The sequence below is a fragment of the Crinia signifera genome, chromosome 5 (assembly GCF_055691185.1).
Source record: "Crinia signifera chromosome 5, ASM5569118v1, whole genome shotgun sequence".
NCBI lineage: Eukaryota > Metazoa > Chordata > Amphibia > Anura > Myobatrachidae > Crinia > Crinia signifera.
In genome coordinates, this window is record NC_139221.1 from 14,309,753 (window position 1) to 14,331,796 (window position 22,044).

At 46.4% G+C, this 22,044-nt stretch overlaps 1 protein-coding gene across 1 annotated transcript in view; it reads left to right on the plus strand.

Moving 5' to 3' along the window:
- Positions 1–21,587, plus strand: part of EMC2 (ER membrane protein complex subunit 2) — a 39,915-nt gene extending 18,328 nt beyond the window's left edge. The window contains exons 6-12 of the mRNA XM_083186698.1: positions 1,375–1,432; positions 8,554–8,639; positions 8,795–8,854; positions 9,905–9,986; positions 11,488–11,598; positions 13,915–14,019; positions 21,250–21,587. Of these exons, the coding sequence (XP_083042824.1) occupies positions 1,375–1,432; positions 8,554–8,639; positions 8,795–8,854; positions 9,905–9,986; positions 11,488–11,598; positions 13,915–14,019; positions 21,250–21,336 (589 nt within the window). The 3' untranslated portion in view covers positions 21,337–21,587. The remainder of the gene's footprint in view (positions 1–1,374; positions 1,433–8,553; positions 8,640–8,794; positions 8,855–9,904; positions 9,987–11,487; positions 11,599–13,914; positions 14,020–21,249) is intronic.
- Positions 21,588–22,044: the final 457 nt, after the last annotated feature.

The following is a 22,044-nucleotide window of genomic DNA, read 5'->3' on the forward strand; positions in this document are numbered from 1 at the left end:
TTATGCCCCTCACAGTCATGTGTTTAAAAAATGATAGATGGGAGCTGATTGGGTGGAGCACCACTTGTCATGGGTAACAAGTTTTATCATTTACTGAATACGCCCCTAAAACTCTTATTTCGAAATAAAAGGTGAAATTCCATAGAATGAGAGATTCAGAAAGTGATGCCCCTTTCAGACCGCACATAGTAACCGTTATATTGCCGTTTTTTTACCGTTTCAAAACGATTACCGTTTTGAAACGGTAAAAAAACGGCAATATAACGGTTTGCTGTTTGAAAGGTGCAGAGTGATTTTATCGTTTCCCAAAAAACGGTTTTTGGAAACGGTAAAAAAGGAGGGTCCTACCCGTTTCAGACCCGTTTATTTGGTGTCTAGAACGGGTCTTAAACGGTATTCCCTCCCCCCTGCCACAGCGCAGGGAAGGGAATGATCGCGCTGGGGGCAGAGGGTCCCTGCAGTCTATATTATATTAGTGGCGAGGTCCCTACAGGGAGTAGGAACTAGTAGTTCTCACAGCTGCCCTGTAGTACACCCAGCGCCTCTGGTCGTGCAGGATCCCTAGCAGCATCACCCGCATCTCTCGGACAAGTGTCCGGGGCGAGAGTGGAGGAGCCGCTGCTACTGCTGGAGGTGAGCGGGGACGGGCGGCTGTCTGCCCCGTCAGCCTGCAGGTACCGGAGCGGGGCGGCCGTGGCTGCTACCTCCAGCAGCCGAGTGCGGGCAGCGGGCTGCGTGAGCCCGATGTGGATGTCCCGCTGCCTCCGAGGGGGGAGGGGGGTGCCTGTCCGGGGGGTGGTGGTGGGAAAGGCTGGGGGGGGGGGGTGTGTAGGGTAGAAAGGCTGCATTACAGCTTTTACAGTATTGCTTTCACACCGCAAACCTGCTTTAGACCAGGTATTTACATGCGGTGTGAAAGGGGTTAAACTTGCTCTGACCCGTTTTAAATACCTGGTCTGAGCAGGTTTCGCGGTGTGAAAGCAGCATGAGAGATTCGGTAAGAAATCTCCAGTTTTTTAAAGCGGCAATCATTTACACGGCAAAACCGGTTTGATTATGCCGTTTAAATGATTGCCGCTTTAAAAAAACCCTGGAGATTTCTTACCAAATCTCTCACTTTCTGATCTCACCCAAAGTTAATTTTCCCTCTTTCTCCGAACCAAGTAACGTACCCGCGGTATAATGGGAAGTGTTGTATAATGCACAGTGCACCGCGCCGTAACGTCCGAATGAAAGCTTTATAAGTCTCCTTCTGGCAAACTGATTATTATTTTATTTTTTTTGTGCTGACTCGTTGGGTTTGTTTAGCGCTATGTATATTTTCTGGAACTCATTTTCCGTAAGTGGTTTTCACTTTCCCTTTTTTTGGAACAGGTATGACGATGCTATCCAGATCTATGACAGGATATTACAAGAAGATCCAACTAACACAGTAAGTCAAATATTGTGACTGTAATAGGTAACATGAGAGAGGCCTTCTGAGAGCGGACTCTTGGCTAGCACAATATTGCTCCAAATCCTTCTCGCTCCCCCGCAGGGAAATCTATTTCTTTTAATTATTGTGTATATATATTTATTTATTTTTGTTTGAGGAACTTGGACCTATTGCTCTGCTTGCACAGTAAATACCAGAAGAGGAGCAAAATTAATAATGTAACAACTCTGTTTCCAGAAATAGAGACTTCAGGATTTTTTTCTTCAATAACCGCGTGGCTTCCGCTGTATATGCACCATTGGGCGCAGATGTTGGAGATCCAAATTCCAGTTTTCTGCTGACTTTATTTTTTAATTTCACCAGGTTGAAATGTATTATTATTATTTTTTACCAGTAAATGTGATTTTCGTCCGTCTAAGCGATTTTCCCAGGGGTGGAGAGGTTTCCATAGCAGGACGCTACAGAAAGCCGTCCACCCCACAACTCATCTGCTGGTCATACCAGCAGATGAGTGGCTGAGCCAAAGATGATGCGGGAGTGTGCATTAGTGGTCACTGCTCGTTGCCGGGCCGAACACACATGGTAAAACTGAGCTGCTTTCAGCTCAAAATCACCCAGTGTGTATGGGCCGTTACTCCCAATGCCATGGGACTAAGCGACCCGAGGAGACTGTGCTAATACATGTGATATGATGCCTGTGTACTGTGTGTGATGGATTCTGTATACATGGAAGTACAGAACTTGTATTGGGAAAAAGCTGCCACATTGTAGCATTTGGTGTACAGAGACAGAGGGATTCACGTGGATGAATGGATTTCTGATGCCAGCATACAGAATACCAGCTTGGCATCCAAAGGAGGGAATCTTGACCTCCACCTGTCCTCCCCCATCTTTACATTCGCCCCCTGAACTTCCGTACCCCACCGTCTAAACGTAATCCCCCACCCATCAGTCAAACCTAACCCCCCCCTCATTGGGACTTCGCTAAATGACTGGTGTGCAACAACATTAGGATAATAGATACATTTAATATATACAATTTAATATACACTTTATAATAAAATAATTTCATAGGTGACTCCGCAGACACCCAGCAATTGCTGATTGGCAATCAGTGAGAACTTTGGGACAGATGTATTAAGCAGCCTGTAGAAGAGAGAAACTGGAGATAAAGGCCCTTATTCTGATCGGTGCGGCCGGATCCAAATATGCGGCCAGGACCGTGCGTGCGAAACCCCGCCTTCCATACGGATCGGCAACTCCGTCCGTACGCGGCAAGAAGCTGTCCGAACATGTGTATTTTTCATGGAATATGCCTCCTCCATCTCAGGGAACCTCCCCCATCATTCGATGGTCGCAGATCATCGAATGCAGGACCGAGTGGTCCACCAGCTCCCGCAACCTCAGACCACACGGACATTTTTCCGTGCAAAAGCAGGGATCTGGGCGGGCAGCTGACATCCGGCGATGTCATATGTCCGCCCCCTACACGTTCGTCACGGCCGCATTACCATACGTACGCCCAGCGTTTGCATGGGAACGCCCATGAAACGCGGGGCGTACGCATACGGTAATGAGCCCAAATAGCCCTTCACGCCCCTCTCCACCCCCTGGTCGGAGTGTTCACATTTCATGTGGGATTTGGCCGTACGCCCCGCTCGCACATGCGCAGACACAAAACATCGGCGGCACGAACGCACGCGGATATTACCGCACCAACCAGAATAAGGGCCAAAGTGAAAGGAGATTAAGCAGCAGCCAGTGACCTGTGTTTGAAAATGACAGTTGGGAGCTGATTTGCTGGTGCTTTATCTCCTTTCATTTTTTCTCCACTTTCTCTCTTCTCCAGGATTAACACGTCTGCCCCTCTAACGGGTAATTACTTTAAAAAATTTTGTTTATCTCTAGTGGATACAAGATGAGGAAGGTGTAATAACATTATCAGCAGCATCAGGGAAATACCTACCATCAAAGGGATGACTGGGGAGGAGTTGCCATTGAGCCCCAGATCATCTCGCGGTTGACATTCATTCAGTGGACCTTAAGTTGCATTGGGTTGGGATCGTTGGGTCGACACAAGCATTAGGTCGACACAGTTTTTTTCCCCCTGAATGTCGACATAGTCCAACTGATCCACACCCCTTTATTTAGTGGGTAGTCACTAATGGGAAATCCGTAGAACACTGTAATTCCATTGGCATTCCAGTCAGCGACATTTTTCTGTTAACCCTTTGCAGTTCTGTGATTTGTATACAGGCAACACCGCTACATATATCTAACAATCCTGCCATATTTTGTACCTGTTCCTGGATTGATTTTTTTTTTATTTTTTCCTTTTGTAAATTATGCGGAAATGCAGAGAATTGAATGTAAGTTTGCAGCAGCCGAGAATAGTCCGAAATCCCCTTTCTGGAGTTTTTCTTGCGAAAGTTTAAATAGAAACGTTCTGATAAATTGTCAGGTATTAGGACTGTTTACATATCCCGTACCTGCTGATCACTGCCATATGGACATGCGGCTGCTGTTAGGGTGGGGGGGGGGGGGGGTGGTCTCTGGATTCTAATACAGTCTACGCTGAGTTTATTTTGGCATCGTTTTTTCCTTGTGCGTGCTGACAGATGGACTTGCTTAGATTCTAGTATAAAGCAGGAATACGGGGACGTTACCCCAGCCAAGCCGCCCCCATCCAGCAAACTCATTTTAACACTTCCGATGTGTCACTATTCTGAACAGCAGGTGTGGATATCCTAGAATGCTGGGAATTGTAGTCCGCAGTCGCCAAAGATTTACTGCTCAACATTCGTTCTTTTGTCCAATTTCATTTTTATGTCTTAGAGAAGTTCTGTAAGGGATGTACAGTGTGTGGCTTTACTATCGGTCAAGAATTGGGCCATCTGCCTGTTTTTCTGAGCCTGATAATCCATTGGTTATCGCACATCTCCGATAGCGGGAGGACCGCGCATGCACAGGATGTATACCGCGCATATTTAGCTTTATATTTGCGTTGGGCGTGAAAGGGGGGAGTGGGCGGATCCATGGCACATTGTTGCCATCGATGGCAATAGTGCAGCTGGCCATCGATTGTGGCATACTATGCAATGGGTGACCATCGATGGTTTTACCTATTGATGGTCATCCATTTTATTTGACTGATTGGCCTTTGGGCCAATCAGAGAATGGGGGCATGGCTTTAAAGGAGTTGAGGGTGGGGCCCTTGGAACATTTTTAAATAAACTATTCATTTTTGCTTGCTATCGATGGCAAAACTATTCTACATCAGCCAGAAACCATCGATGATTAGGAATCATCGATGGACAATGGCCATCTCTAGTGCAGCATTTCTGGGAGGGACGAGATTCGGAGCTGTGGCTTCACAAGCTGCCGGGAACCGGTTTACGCATAAATGTATATATGATATTATTACTATTTTTTTGATAGGTAACTTTTCTTTCAGCATTAAGGCTTCAGTTCTTGCACTATTTAACGTATAACCTGGCTGTAATTCCACCGCGATCCTTATACCTTGTTGTAAAAGTAATTTACCAGACAATGAAAACTGTACAGCACAAAAAAGGTCCTAAAAGCAGGGTATAGTACTGTATTGTAGTACGTTCACTCTGCAAAACCAAGTTGTCTTTGTCCTGCCAATTTTCAAAAGGGATTTACACCCTCCGACAACTTTAATTCATCGGCTTTTACACCCCTTCCTGCAGTTTTTGCAGAATACTTGGCTTTCACCTGCGTCATCTTCCATCAGAAACTTTTCAGCCAGGACTTTATAGGAGTCGGATGACTTGTTCATTTGCTTTCCCCTTGCATATGACACAGAGCTGCTTTCTCTGTGCATCCTGCGCCCAATGGCGGAGTGCACAGCGGGGCTGTAATGTAATCCGGAGCAGGGAACATAGGCCAGATGATAAAGATACAAGATTGAAAAACACAGACGAAAGCTACAATCATAAAGCAATAGATTTTAGTAGAATTGCAAGAGGACATGTCCCGTATAAGCTAGTTAAAGTTGTCTGAAGGTTGAAATACCTTTGTTTTTAGTTCCCCTTCCCCTAATGTGACTTGATACAGTAATGGAACGCTACGTTTGTTTCGGTTGTGATCTGGGAAGCTCTCGATGTTTGAGTGCGGTTGTTTATGTGTACGAGGCATCATTATTTCTTGGTAGAATATTTGACATTTTAGCAGCGCGCTGGCGTGACGCCACTCCTGTGATTTCTGCGAGAACGGCCAAGGGAACCACCCTAGACTCCCATCTGTATGACCTCATCTATAAGGGGATTTGGTTAATGTACTTGTACAGAATTCACTGCCCTTTAAAGTAAAATCTTGGGCAGCACTTTGTATCCCGTATTAGCGGAGGGGGGGGGGGGATATTGGAACGCATGCAGCGGAGATTAATAAACATTTATACAAATAAAGAGGCGCTTGGTGCCCAAAGGCACAGGCGTTCTATGTTTATGTACACAATGGGTACACTGGGTGAGTGTTTCCATGGGGAGTGGATCAAAGGTCAACATGCAAAAAAAAAAAAGGTTGACGTGGGCTTTTCACATTTTTGGGTGACCATGTCGACACCTGAGCGTAGATTGCTTCACTCGCCATGCTTAGGACCGGGTACCTTGCTCCGATACCGCTGCACTACTACATTTGCTGCCATTGGAAAGTAATGGGAAGGATGAGCCTCACTTTAGGGGCGTGGCCAGCCTAGCTGGAAGGTTAGGTCACACAAGGTATTCCTACTCCTCCCCCTGAGTAGGGGCAACAGTCTGTATGGATTATAATAGGACACTGCCAGGTAACATGCAATGGCTGTACCGGTGCATAGCAAGGACACCCAGGACACGTCACCCACCTATACCCGCACTGTGGGGGGTTACCATGCACAGAGTCGATCACATCCCCTAATAACCTGCAGCTCGTGTTTTTATCATTCCTATATCCGCATGTCCCCTGCATTACTTTCTCCGGTGCAGCCTCCCCTCCCGTCCTCCGGAGTCTGCACACCTATCTGTGTAACCCAGCTCGTTGTCTCTTATCGAGTACAGGCTGACAGCTTGTGAGAGGTGGTGGGCTCCAGTGACATGGTGCGGGATGACCTCACTCTTAATTCTATGGCCCCTTGTATGCAGCAGAGTTTGACTTGTTTAACTTTACCGAACACGTGGGTATAGAGTTAGAGTGTAGTGGAGTGCAGCGAGGCACCGTGCCATGCGAGGGGACGCTTATATGGTGTCCATGTCAGCACATACACCCCAAAAAACATGAAAAACTCCTGTTGACCGTTTGACTGTAGACCTACACATTGTAGATGTAATAATGTAACCGGTGCAGCCCGCCTCCTGGTGGCTGGGTTTGTGGTTGGCCGCCCAGACCTTTGCTTTACCTGTTCTCAGCTGTGTGGGTGTGTCAGCGGGCACTGGGGCCCAAGCTGGCTCTCTGAAACCCTGCGGAGCTCCATCCGTGCAGAGATCCGGCAGAACAGCACAGCCATGGGGCGGCGGAGGTGCGCAGAACTCTGCATAGTGGTGAATAGCCTTATGCCATGCAGGCAGCAGTGCCTTGCGTTTAACGACCCACCCACGCCAACGTCAGGGGCGCCTTAACATGACGTTTTTGGGGCTGTAGTAGATTGGGAATGTAATGTTTACGTCTTGTCTAATTCAGTGTAGTCAGCGGGATGGGATGCAGTCTAAATCCCGACGGTCAAAATACCGACAACCATTGACCGACGGTCAAAATATAGACATTTAAAATCTCGACAAGGTCAAAATACAGACATACAGAATGTAGACAGGTGAAAAAGTCTACATGACTTTCGGTCGACAGGTCGCGAGGTCGACATGGGTTTTTTCACTGTTTTTTGACCCGACATGTGCCGACAGGCGGTATTTCATGCCCTACCATCCACTTGGGCGTGGGCGGAGAATATAATAGTGTGCAGAGCGCAGCGGTTGAGTTCCTACTGTGTCCATGTCGACTGTGTCGACATTCGGGTAAAAAAACAGTGAAAAAGCCCATGTCGACCGAAAGTTATGTTGACTTTTTCACCTGTCTACATTGTATATGTCTGTATTTTGACCATGTCGGGAAATAGCTGTCGTTATTTTGACCGTCGGGATTTCACACCGAATCCCAATGGGAATACTATCGCAAGGTCGATGCTATGAATGACAACATTCATTACGTTGGCCACAAAAGTGTTGTGGTCGACACATGAAATATGTCAACATGGCTAAGGTCAACAGGGGCAGAAGGTAGACCCAAGCATTAGGTCAACAATGGGAAGATCGACAGCCAAAATGTGTTTTTTTGTTGTTGTTTTTTTTAGCCGACTTGTGCCGACAGGCGGTATTTCATACTTATCCACTAGGGCGTGGGGGGAGAATATAACCGTGTGCTGAGGTACATTGATACGGTGTCCATGTTGAGTTACGTCGAAATTTGGGACAAAAGAAATGTGAAAAACTCACGTCTACCCTTTGACTCTCGCCCTTATCCATGTCGGCCTATTTCACGTGTTGACCTACACACCGTTGACCTTTAGTCTCCCTTACAGTGGGTGAGGCACAATAAATAAGACCCTGTCGGACTTGAGAATGAGGCTTTCAAATGATTGCATCAGAGTTAAGGAACTTTCACACGTTTCTGCTTTTGTTAAATAATTTTTTGAAAAGCCGCAGATGTAAAATATAATATAGTGTATATCTATATATTTTGATGACCATATTTCCCGCTCCTGGGACGACCCTTTCCCACCTCGCGGCACATGCGGAGATTATCCCAGTGACAGGAAGGAGAGACAGCTCTCTGAATGGGACATGGGGATTAGCCTTCCCCCGCTGGTTTGTAATTACAACATTCTGACGGGACGCTGCTGCGGGTGGGACCCTGCACACAGCGGCCGCCTCAATAGCCGGCCGTACGTAATGTGATTGCTTATGGGGTTTTGCATTGTGTCCCGTGGGACAACACAGGGTGTGTTTATACACTGCAACCCAAACAGGGCTCACGCGGGCGGAATTCCTCTGGCATTGAGATAATCGTTTGCACAGTGAAAATGATCTTCTTTACGGAGGCCCTAATCCGATCTTAATGTCATCCTATAGGCGACAAGAAAGAGAAAGATTGCCATTCGCAAAGCCCAGGGGAGAAACACCGAGGCGATCCGAGAGCTGAATGAGTACCTAGAACAGTGAGTGCCCTACAAGAGGATTCTTGTCTTGCGCGCCCGCTGTATATTTTTTAATTAAAATGGAATTTGCATTTGATTTAGCCCCTCTTGCTTCCAAGCCGTCCTTTTCCCACTGCACCCTTGTTCCTGAAGCTTTTGACCCCCTCTCGTTGCAGATTTGTGGGCGACCAGGAGGCTTGGCACGAACTGGCAGAACTCTACATCAATGAACTCGAGTAAGTTTGCAAACAGTGAAAACTTTTAAAAACTTAATACAATTCGTTTGATCGCGTTAACCTAGTTAAAGAGGAGAAAATATAAAATGTATGGTTTTTAATGGAAATTCAGTTACACAGATAAAAGTCTAATATCTTGTGTCCCAGACAAAGGGCGTTTTCTACAGACAAAGCTCCGTTACCAAGGTACGGAGTCTGGGGCAAGCAGGAATTCTGTGCGGGGCCCGAACCTGCTTATTGGATATGTAATGTTTTTTGTTAGGTGTTTTATTGCTGCAGTGACAGGAGGAAATAACTAAGGAGAAGGGATTAGCCAGCAGCTTAGCACAGATTCCCAATATCTCCATATGACTTCTATTCTCCCCCTGAAGGCAAAGGCATTGTGTGCTGGGGTTTGTCTTTGTGTGGATGAAGTGCTTGTGCCCATCTGAGACTCTATCACATTCCTTCTTCCTTCCTTTATATGGGGAGAGTGCGAGGAAGACCTCAGAGTGAGAGAGAGCGAAGGCTGTGATTGCCGCATTCATTTTTCATCATTTCCTGTAATATTTTTTGCATAATCTGCAAATTGGCAAATTTCTACAAGTACATTATCTGTCTGTCTGTCAGGGACCTCCCCCCTCATGAGGAATACCACAGCTCATGAGAGCTTACAATATAGGGGGACTGGATGGCACACATTCTGTGTACAGTGCTGTGAAAATTGTATGTACTGTATAAATAAACTAAAATAAGATAGTGTAGATAAGATACTGTTAGTTTTCATTGAGTAATGGTGTTTTGTAAGCTAGTGGCGGATCCAGAAGAGGGGGGGGGGGGGGGGGGGGGGGGCTGCAGCACATTTCAAAATTCAAATAGGGGAGCCACAACCACTGACAGTTAGTCCATTTAAAATGCCAGTTGGTGGCAGTGGGTGTGGCTCCCCTATTTGAATTTTGAACTGTGCTGCAGTCCCCCCCCCCCCGTCCCGTCCCCCCCCCTCTGGATCTGCCACTGGTTCTGGTATAATGCAGCGCATGATGTCTCATTCTGTCTCTCCATCCCTCTTAGCTATGCAAAGGCTGCCTTTTGCCTGGAAGAACTGCTGCTGACTAACCCGCACAACCACTTCTACTACCAGCAGTTTGCAGAAGTGAGTATTTTTGTGACAACGTGTCCCTGTGTCACCACATTGCACCTGTTGATGATAATAGTCCTTTATTGTCAATGATGCTTATGCGTCACACAGGCAGTGACCATCTCTGTCCCAGCATATACCACCGATCTGTTCAAGGAGAAATATTGCTTTCAAGCACGCATGGACTTGTAGTTCAGAATCGCATAGCCTACTTTTGCACCACTCATAATACATGGGTTCCTGCTCATTTTAAATATAAGACCTTATACAGACTTATTGGTGCCCCTTACAGTGATAACATTTAAAAGCTATTGTCTCTTGTATACCAGCATTCCTTCATAGAATAAAGCAAAGAAACCTTTCTAGAATAAAGCAAAGAAACCTTTCTAGAATAAAGCAAAGAAACCTTTCTAGAATAAAGCAAAGAAACCTTTCTAGAATAAAGCAAAGAAACCTTTCTAGAATAAAGCAAAGAAACCTTTCTAGAATAAAGCAAATGAGTGCTTATTCTTCAAACAGATTCTAAAAGACTGATATAATGTACTAACCAATAGGCTGTCATTTCACATACCGTGTTTTGAAAAATAACGAGCTGATTGGTCGGTACTGCTTTATCTATCTCCAAGCTTTGTTAAATCCTCCCCTAATTGTTTTTTTTAAATTGGTATCGCACGTCTTCAATTTTCTAATCAGCAATTCAGCATATTTAAATGGGGAAAAAAATAGTCACTGTTTGGTATCATCTTTGCTCCACACTGACCATGAACCGGAGAAAGCAAAGAGTTGTCTGAGCATATCAAAACAACAATGACAGACAAGCATGTTAAAGGGGAAAGCTGTAAGACCATGTCCAAGCATCTTAATGTTCCTTTGGTCATAGTTGCAACTATTAAGTTTTTAAAGTCCATGGAACTGTCAGAGAGCTCTGTCTCAATCGCAGGTCATGTGTCAGGGTAATGGCCCAAAAAAGTCTAATAGCAAAACAGTGGACTATTTTGAAGTGCCCTGATCTGAATATTATCGAGGGACCCAAACATCCTGGTGACTGGTACGGGAGTCTCCGTGACAGAAACGGCTTTAGTGTAACGGTTGCCTCTAAGGGTTGTGCAACTAAATATTAGGTTATGGTTCCATCATTGTTGTCCATGCCATCTTCATTTGTTTTATTATTTCAAATATTTGGTTGAATCAAAAAGCAAATACAAAGTCTGATATCTATTAAGTATGGAATAAACAAGGCCCGATGCCAATTCCTTGTGTCGCTTTCAATTTGTTTCAAGAAGATAATATGGGCTCTCCTCTTTTTTTTTTGTGGAAGGGCACCAACAAATGTATCCACGTCTGTATGTATCGTTAAGGGTTTCCAATAAGAAATATGTTGAAGCTGCAAAGTTTATCTGAAGTCCGGGGAGTTTTTCTGTACGCACAAGTGCAGCTCGCACTGCTAACAGCTGCGGCCTCTGTGTAATTAATATTACCCCGTCGGTATTTTTCTCATTTGTTTTTTTATGAGCAGGTGAAATACACTCAGGGCGGACTCGAGAACCTCGAACTGTCTAGGAAATATTTCTCCCAGGCGCTGAAGCTGAACAACCACAACATGCGAGCTCTGTTTGGTCTCTATATAGTAAGTTGGCTGCGTATTAGGACTGTGCTACACACAGCGACGTCTCACGGGTCACATGTGGAAAGCATCAGAACCTGTGTTTCGGGAGCAGGCCTATTTTCACCCTGTCACACCCAGGCAACGCTAACAAGACCCCAGGGTGTAGGGTTCTTTGTAATTACCAGACTGTAATATCCACCTTCTCCATATGTCATATTTAGTAACGGGTGCCAGATATCTGCAGCAGAGATTACAGATAATCAGAGTGCTTAGAAAACAGAAAGACCCTTAATAATGAGGCATATAATAATATAACAGCGCTCCCTGACAAATGCTGATCTTGCAATGTCACGCTTGTATAACTTTACGTTTTATCAGCCTCACGTTACCTACAGCATTGAAGGCAGTTTTATGACAAAACAGATCCAACTTTTAAACAAGTCGGATTTGTTTTGTCGGAAAAGGCCATGGATCGTCGAATTCACGGCTGTTTTCGCCAATCCTCGGACTTACCGACACTCGACAGCCGGGACATTGTATTCCTGACGGTCAAATTACAGTCGAAAGAAAAAAAAAAGGTTGGGGATTCTGAATGTCGGGGACGTTCCGGCAGTTGGAATCCCGTATTGAATGATCCCTTTGATTTGTTTATATTTCGCAAGGCACCCTGCATCACCCTTATCGGTGCCAGATCCTGCGCAACTTGGCTTGCAACAAGCATCATCTTCCGCTCGATTGTGCGTCTAAAGCCGCCCATACATCTACAGATGGATTGTCAGATTGGGCTGGTTGAAACAAAAACCTGGTAATGGATGAGTGACAGTTTTTGGTAGTTTTCCAGCATTTCAAAGCAAATGGTCAACTTCCATTTGCTCTCATCCATTACCAAGTTTTTGTTCCAACCAGCCAGATCGTCCATCCACTGTACTGCAGGGCTGGCTCGATTATGTCTGTGAACGGCGTCCTTCATAGATTTATTGGGTGCATCGATGGGCCCACGATTTATCAGCTGTTTGCGTGAATGCCCATAAGGTCCCTCAGCGTGTGCCCATCTTTAGTCACAACGTCAATCATCAAAACCGCATCACATGACTGCATTGATTAATTTGAACCGCGACGCTTGCACATCTTTGTTCAAATTATTCTGAACCTGTGTGCAAAGAGCCACAAAGCAGGGGGTGCGGCTTTTTTTAAATTCGACACCAAGTTCCGTTGTGCGGGATCTGTGTCTTGTACACATTTAAATCTAATTTCCGCACAGCTAAAGAAACAGTTGGTGCGCTGCACAGCGCGGCTCACTTGTGCCGTACGTCTTGCCGTGTTGAGGCTAGATATAAGGATGCAACCGTACTTTTAGGTCTTTATTATATATGTTCTCTCTGTGTATAGATAATTGGTTCATGTAAGCATCCTGGGTCTGCTGCGATACTGGACCGCGCACAGGGGGTTATTCAGAGCTGATCGCTTTGCAAGCCTATCGATTGACTGTGCATGTGTAGAGATTGTAACGTGCATGCGCGAGGCCAAACGGCGACAAATGTCTATCTTTTGTAATCGCTGGCTGTACGCAAGGTGTTTGACAGGACGGTGGTATCCGCAGGTGTGCCCAAGTGTTTTACGCTTACACAGACCGGGAAGTGGTGGATGGATTTGCAGCTAGCCGCCAATCTACAATAGTTTCGCAAGCCGTTTGCAGACTAGCTAGCCGCCAACCTACAATAGTTTCACAAGCCGTTCGCAGACTACTGTCGCATGAAAATGGAGCAGGATTTTGAGTCCGTCCTGTTATGTTTCTGACAGTGCAGCTGGCAAATGCCCGATGAGGCCAGTCCTCTGTTATAGGCGTTATCACGGCCTTCCCAACCCTTTGGTCTGTTGTTCTGCGGCACCAACCAAACTATCGGGATCTTTCACTTCTTGTTATTTTCCAGTGATTTTAATTCTTCTGGTCCGGGAATGTTTGGCGTCCATCCACTACACATTATAGGGGACATAGACGCCGGACACTCGGACGCTGTTACATTGTTTTACTTGTTTAAAATATCTCCAGTTTACTTCGTTGGAGGGAACCCAGCAAACCCCCTAAAGAGGTCTAGCGGACGGGTTTCCTACAGCAACTAAACTTAGTCATCTTTTAGCCTGTACATTCTGTAGAATGGGAACTCAAATCTGATATGAGCAACATTTCCACTTGTCCTTTTATAGAAGTTTTACTAAATCCTCCCCCTAAGAATGTTTATCAGTTATCACCGAAATTTAAAAAAAGAAATAACTGCACATTTCATATATATTATTATATTTGTTTATTTTGTTTTCTGTGTCCTTATTTTATTGCAGTCCTCAATCCATATTGCATCCAATCCCAAAGCCAGCGCCAAGATGAAGAAGGATAATGTGAAGTTTGCGTCTTGGGCTGCTAATCAGATCAAAAGAGCGTACCAGGTAGGTGATGGTGACAAGTGACCTGCCGGCCTCTGTAGGGGACGTGCCTGACATCCTCAGCCCTAGCTCCCTGCGCCATACGTAAAAATGCGCGTAAATATATGGATTGGCATGCAATAGTTGTGATGCCTAAAATCAATATTACTGGTCCTACAAATTACTGGAAATAACTCCTGAGGGCAAATGTACTAAGCCTAATGAAGTGATAAATTGGAAGGTAATAATGCAGTAGCCACCAACCCCTAATGGTCATTTTTCAAACCCAGCCTGTAACTCATCACCTTCCAATTTTATCATTTCACTAGGCTTAATACATCTGCCATGATACTTTAAATAGGACTTGTGCCTGTAATGGGCTGTTAAAGACTCAGGGGCATGTGTGCTAAGCCAATCAGCTCCCATCATTTTTCAAACAGCCTGTAACATGTCAGTTATTAAATGACTAGCTGGTACTTGGGAGTGGAGTGGGTGGAGACAAATTAACAACCAATCAGCTCCTAACTGTTATATTACAGGCTGCGTTTGAAAATTGACAGGTGCTGATTGGTTGTCCATTTTATCTTTTCCCAAGGCTCCGTAAATGGACCCCTTTAGTTCTGTCCACTTTATCTCTCTCCAAGGCTTAGCACATAGAACCATCAGTCTACTGGATTTTGACAGATAGAGCCAGATTCAATTACCTGTGCTTTGTACTGCATCATTTCTTCCCCTTCATTTTGCTTATCTCGTAAATAGCTTCCTGCTTTTTGCCTGAGATTAAAGGCATGATTCGCACCTTAGCAAGGCTGCAATTGTTGGTGGACAAAACCATGCTGCACTGCAGGTGGGGCAGATGTAACCTGTGCAGAGAGAGTTAGATTTGGGTGGGTTATTTTGTTTCTGTGCCGGGTAAATACTGGCTGCTTAGTTCTTAAACGGCAATGTAGGTATTATAGTGATATTGATGGGGCAGTTTCTACTGCGGTGCCTACTGGATGTGGGACTCTTGTTAGAAATAAGGGCCCCACATCCCCGTTACCGCCAGTGGACGCACCATGTGCTATGTCGTCTCTCTAAGAATTTCCGTTACAGATTTGAGAATAAGTTCCAGTTAATTCTGCACATTTCTGCCAGTTATTAATTAGCTGCTAGATAATTTGACCTTATTCCTAACACACTACACAATTCAAACGCGTTAATTATTTGGTCATTTCCTAGCGTACAGTAATACTCTAGTACTTGTTGCCTTCACTTTGGGGTAATTGGTTTAGCATGTCTAAAAGCCGGAGACTCTTGGCAGAGACAGACGAATGACATTAATGCTTAGGCAGTGCATTAGCGTGATCCTTCTCACTTATATTTTCCAGTAAAATACACTTTTTGGACAGGTTGTTGAATTTTAATCCGACCGATGTTTGAAAGCAGACGTGGCGAAGCCGCAAACATTTTGGAATATTTCACTTCATAAAGGATGTTCCCCGTGATTAATGTGGACAAAATAATTGTTCATCAGCGAATATGCTCTCGTTGAGTTTGCCCGCTTTCTAGCAATCACAATTACTTCTGACAGCCGTATGTGAGAACATCGGTCATATGTACAGATAGATGTGCGGGGTACCCCCACAATCACTGTAACTTCTGGGGTGCCTGGTCGGATTGCAGGTTACTCGTCTTCTAGTATATGACTTGTGCTTCTATTCTAATAAATGTTCTGTTGTGTAATACGAATGCACTGAAATGAGACAATCTTCTGTCTCGCGCAAATAGCGGAGCCCAAACAGCCGGGTTTTATTACAAATAAAGAAAGCTCCGTTCTGTGATCTGCTGAACACACTTCTAAACATTGTGTGATTATTATTCCGTAGAAATTAATTCTCTTTATACTGACACTAATAAATTTCAGTATATTTACAAATCCAACATATGAAGTGAATTTGTTAAATTCTAAAAAAGATTAGATGACTAAAAACTGGTAGTTGTACATAGTAATATGCTATTAAACACCTCACGAATAAAAATAAGTGGAGCGCTATCTACCGTCAGCCGTCATTGTGGGTCATTTAAAATTCCTTTAAAGATAATAATAATTACTATATAAAATAATACATAAAATATATGCAATAATGCCAAAGTTAGGAAATGTCCTTAATATTAAACGCTTCTGTAAATATGATCTTTAAACTTTTCTGCCATCTATAGCAACCTTTCTCCTCCTCCCTGCCCCACTCCAAACCTTCAATCCCCTTCCTTCTCTTCCCTTCTCTCCTCCTCCTCCCCCCCTGTTTTCACGACATCCCACCTCCACTTCCTCTCCCACCTTATCCACCTCTTCTTCCTCTCTCCCTCCTCTTCCTCTCTCCCTCCTCTTCCTCTCTCCCTCCTCTTCTCTCTTCCTCTCCATCTCTTCCTTCCTCATTCCCTCCCTTCCTCCTCCTCCTACTTCCTTTTTCCTCCTCATACTCCCTTCTTTTTGTCCGCCTCTCTTTTTTTCCAAGCCTTCCTTCCTCCTCATCTTCCTCTTTCCCTCCTTCTCCTTATGTTCCTCTCCATCTCTTCCTCCTTGCTTCATTCCCTCCATTCTACCTCCTAACTTCCTATTTTTCTTTCTCCTTCTACTTTCCCTCCTCCTAGTCCTCTTCTCCCTCACCTTCTCCTCCCTCGACTTCTCATCCCTCCTCTTCTCATCCCTCTTCTCCCTTGCCTTCTCATCCCTCCTCATCTCGTTCCTCTTTTCCCTCGCCTTCTCATCCCTCCTCCTCTCGTCCCTCTTCTCCCTCCTACTCTCGTCCCTCTTTTCCCTCTTCCCCTCTGGTCCCTCTTCTCTCTCTCTCTCCCCCTCTCGTCCCTCTTCTCTCTTCCCATTTCGTCCCTCCTCTCTCTCTCCCCCTCTCGTCCCTCTTCTCTCTCCCCCTCTCGTCCCTCTTCTCTCTCCCCCTCTTCTCTCTCCCCCTCTTCTCTCTCCCCCTCTTCTCTCTCCCCCTCTTCTCTCTCGTCCCTCTTCTCTCTCGTCCCTCTTCTCTCTCGTCCCTCTTCTCTCTCGTCCCTCTTCTCTCTCGTCCCTCTTCTCTCTCGTCCCTCTTCTCTCTCGTCCCTCTTCTCTCTCGTCCCTCTTCTCTCTCGTCCCTCTTCTCTCTCGTCCCTCTTCTCTCTCGTCCCTCTTCTCTCTTGTCCCTCTTTTCCCTCCCCCTCTTGTCCCTCTTTTCCCTCCCCCTCTTGTCCCTCTTTTCCCTCCCCCTCTTGTCCCTCTTTTCCCTCCCCCTCTTGTCCCTCTTCTCCCTCCCCCTCTTGTCCCTCTTCTCCCTCCCCCTCTTGTCCCTCTTCTCCCTCCCCCTCCCGTCCCTCTTCTCCCTCCCCCTCCCATCCCTCTTCTCCCTCCCGTCCCTCTTTTCCCTCTCCTCTCTCCCCTTCGTATTCCTCTTTTCCTCCTCCTATGCTCATACTCCCTTCCCTTCCTCCACCACTTTTGGATCCACATTAATCTTGTCCATTGATAGTTGAACCATTGTTGGTCAATGGTCTTTAACCTTCAAGTGGAACCATTAATAATCTAACCATCGCTAGTTCAAGTCTGTGTGCAATCCTAACGGAGTTCCCATTACCGAAGAGTAATGTTTCGTTTTGTTTTGTTCCTAGCCATCAGATCTCCCCATTGATGGTAAAACCATTGACCAGTTCGGGAAAGCTAATCTGGAATGGACATCCCCATTAATTGTACCGCGTTCTGTCATTAGTCGCCTTTTTTTATAGAAACAGGCGAGAGAGAATTCAGTCTCTTAATTACCAGTGGACTTGTTGGTGTGGGGGCAAGATCACTGCCAAGTGCCTTTGTGTGCTGCAATCTGTGGTCACTTCCCAACATTCCAGTGGTCTGTGGTTTAGGGCTAACTCACTGCAGCCCGAGGGGTCAGCGTAGCAGCCAACACTGTGGCACAGCAGTGTGTGCGGCGTAGCCAAAATGCAGACAGAAATCTTGGAACCCGGTGCCAGATTTCCCGCAGAATCTCTGTATGTGGTACAGCAGGGTTTAATCTAATACCTGTAGTGCAGCAACAAAAGGCATCCAACTTTGCCAGCAGTCATGTAATACAATAAAGAATTATGTAATACCAAATAAAAAAAAGCATGTAATACAATAAAGAATCACGTAATTTAATAAAGAAGGTATTTTTTTTTTTTTTTGCCAAAACCTGTAGTATAATAAAGTGTGATAGGTGTTGTGGCCGTATCTTGGCTTAAAGCGCATGTTCTCTGCCGGTTTCTCCCGTCTTTCATTCTTAAATGACACTGGATACATCAGCAGTACTTACCTTATCATAACGCCAGTGTGTAATAAACAGAGCGCTGTTCCCAGTAAGTGATTGATCAGTACGCTCGTTTACAGGTCAGAAGCAGGTTAACGTCCCCTCCTCGCTGGAGCCGTTCCCCGAGCACATAATCCTTCCCCACACATCACACCAGACTCACTGAATGAATGCAGCCCAGGAGAGCGCTCGTAAATCAGAGACCTAGTACGCAGAATCGGCCGAAAAATAAACCATTATATCGAAAATTTATTAAGTGTTTAAATGCTCACATTAGACTAAGAAAATATTTGTCCGACCAAAAAACAAATTACAGAAGTCTTCTCCAGAGAGAATCGAAGTTTATGAGCCAGTGCGTTGACAACGCCCCTTTTCGCGGGAACAAAAAGCCCGTCCGTTCGCCCGCTTCATATGTCGGGCTGGTGAGTGATGGAGGTTGTCATTGCTGCTAGAAAACTCATTTTGAAATCAGCGTGAAGCTCTCAACAGCTCCCGGCTCAAAGGCTTCCAGTCAGCGCATGCAGCTGCCTGGAAGCCTAATTGTAGGAAGATCTAATTGGCCGGACTTAATTTCTTCCTGAGTAAATACTGCAGAGTGGAAATTAAAACTTAGTTTAATGGCGTACACGGCCGTTAATCTTTCCCAGCGCTGCTGTGCGGAGTGGAGCAACGCCTGGTCTTTCGGACGCTGAGGCTTTGCCTAGGCAGGATCAGGGGTGCAGGGCATGAAGCAAACGCTTCAGGGCTTTTTACAACCTGGGTAAAGCAGAAAATGGTTTAAGATGTTTCCAACGTCTAGAACATTCAAGTAAAGAGAATTGTTATAAGCTATTGTGTGTGTGTGTGTGTGTGGGGGGGGGGTGTTGTGCCATGCTACGGGGGATACCTACGATATCCCAGCACTCTGCATGCCAGCAATCTGATATGGAGAATCCCTTACATCATCCTAACACCCCTTCCCCACACACACAGCCTGACCCTAACCCTCTCCGCTAGTGCCTACACCTAGCCTCCACACCCTGCCACCAGAACCTAACCCCACCATCCCACAGCGTAACCATAAGCCCCCTCCCCACAGCCTCACCCCCACCGCAGCCTGACCCTACATCTCCCCGCTAGTGCCTACACCTAGCCTCCACACCCTGCCACCAGAACCTAACCCCACCATCCCACAGCGTAACCATAAGCCCCCTCCCCACAGCCTCACCCCCACCGCAGCCTGACCCTAACCCACCCCGCTAGTGCCTACACCTAGCCTCCACACCCTGCCACCAGAACCTAACCCCACCATCCCACAGCCTAACCATAACTCCCTCACCCCCACCGCAGCCTGACCCTACATCTCCCCGCTAGTGCATACACCTAGCCTCCACACCCTGCCACCAGAACCTAACCACACCATCCCACAGCCTGGCCCTAAGCCCCCTCCTCACAGCATAACCCCCACCGCAGCCTGACCCTAACCCTCTCCGCTAGTGCCTACACCTAGCCTCCACACCCTGCCACCAGAACCTAACCCCACCATCCCACAGCCTAACCATAACTCCCTCCCCACAGCCTCACCCCCACCGCAGCCTGACCCTAACCCTCCCCGCTAGTGCCTACACCTAGCCTCCACACCCTGCCACCAGAACCTAACCCCACCATCCCACAGCGTAACCATAAGCCTCCTCCCCACAGCCTCACCCCCACCGCAGCCTGACCCTAACCCTCTCCGCTAGTGCCTACACCTAGCCTCCACACCCTGCCACCAGAACCTAACCCCACCATCCCACAGCGTAACCATAAGCCCCCTCCCCACAGCCTCACCCCCACCACAGCTTGACCCTACATCTCCTCGCTAGTGCCTAAACCTAACCTCCACACCCTGCTTCTAGAACCTAACCCCACCATCCCACAGCCTGGCCCTAAGCCCCCTCCCCACAGCATAACCCCCACCGCAGCCTGACCCTACACCTCCCGCTAGTGCCTAAACTTAACCTCCACACCCTGCCGCCTAAACCTAACCCCAACATCCCACAGCCTTACCATAAGCCCCCTCCCCACAGCCTTACCCTACACCTCCCGCTAGTGCCTAAACCTAACCTCCACACCCTGCTGCTAGAACCTAACCTCACCATCCCACAGCCTGGCCCTAAGCCCCCTCCCCACAGCACAACCCCCACCGCAGCCTGACCCTACACCTCCCACTAGTGCCTAAACCTAATCTCCACACCCTGCTGCTAGAACCTAACCTCACCATCCCACAGCCTAGCCCTAAGCCCCCTCCCCACAGCACAACCCCCACGCAGTCTTACCCAGCACCTCCCTGCTAGTGCCTAAACCTAACCTCCACACCTTTCCGCCTAAACCTAACCCCCCACCGCAGCTTGACCCTAGCCATTTTTTCTAGTACCTAAACCTAACTCTTGTACCCTGTAGCCTGATCTTACACCTCCCCGCTAGTCCCTGCACCCTGTTGCCTAAACCGCACTTCCCTCCCCGCAGCCTGACCCTTGCGCTTCTAGCTAGTTTAAACCTGACACCCCCCCCCCGCAGCATCACCCAAAGTCCTCCCACCAGTGAGACTGCAATACAGAAAGGATAACTGGAATCTTCCCAGGCATGGAAGAGGAACTGAATGGGTCTTGAAAGAAGCAGGGTGCTAAAATGTACACTACATAAATTACCGATGTTGTAACCAAGAACCAGATCTTACCGCTCCCTATCACAGTGCTAGCACTGGATGCTTGATAAGAACTCGTCTGAGTACCGTAGTAGAACACAATAATGTATTACGAACAGAACTGCTTGCAAAGACCGCTTCCCCGGGTAGCAATCCCATCCTCTGCATGCATTTCTCCTCCGGAAGCCGATGCTGTGATTGGGGAACCGAATTAAATCTAGAAGATCTGTTTTTGTGATGAGTGTGCAATGTGAACCAAATAATAATGATGATTCTCCTTCTTAGCTTGCAGGCCGCACCATGCCCGATACCCAATCCTCTCTGAAGGCGGTAGAGAACATGCTGGAGACCTTACAGATCACTCAGTCCTAACCTCTCAAAGCCACAACCAGCCGGCTCTGTCCCCGCAAACTAATTGTAACCTTCATCGACCAACCTTTAGTTTTAACCTCCACACAGCACAGGCAGCAGCTTTGTGGGCCGAGCCGACTACCCGAAAGATGCAGTCTTAATTCACCAGGATCCAGTCATGTCACCGAGACATTCACCAAGATGATCTTTGTTAATTTCCTTTTGTTTGTAAATTATTATTTTTTTCTTAAATTAAAACACTGAAATAGTTACTTCGTTCATTGTTTTCTATGCCGTTTTAGATGTGAATGCAGAGATATGCCAACCTAGCACATTAAAAACAGCCCTGTAGTCATGCCATGAGGCAACTCTGGCACAGAGCGTATTTTTGTGCTCCTTATTCCATTAAAATGTCTTATTCACAAAATGATGTAAATGAGACGCACAAGCAACATATGCTGATTAAAATGATATGCGGCATGCCTATATTATTTGATGCACACAGAATAAAGGCATGCTGCATATCATTTTTATCAGTAGAATCTGCTTGTGCGTCATATTTACATCAAAGTGATTAAGCGGCATTGTGGCAAATAAAGCTGTCCAACGCTAACTGGGTTGCAGGGGAACGGCCAAGCTCATTCACGGCAGGCAAGATGCACAAGGACACCTGTATATGGCTTCACATGTTCGCTGCGTTTTACCACCCACAGATGCAGTTTTATTAAG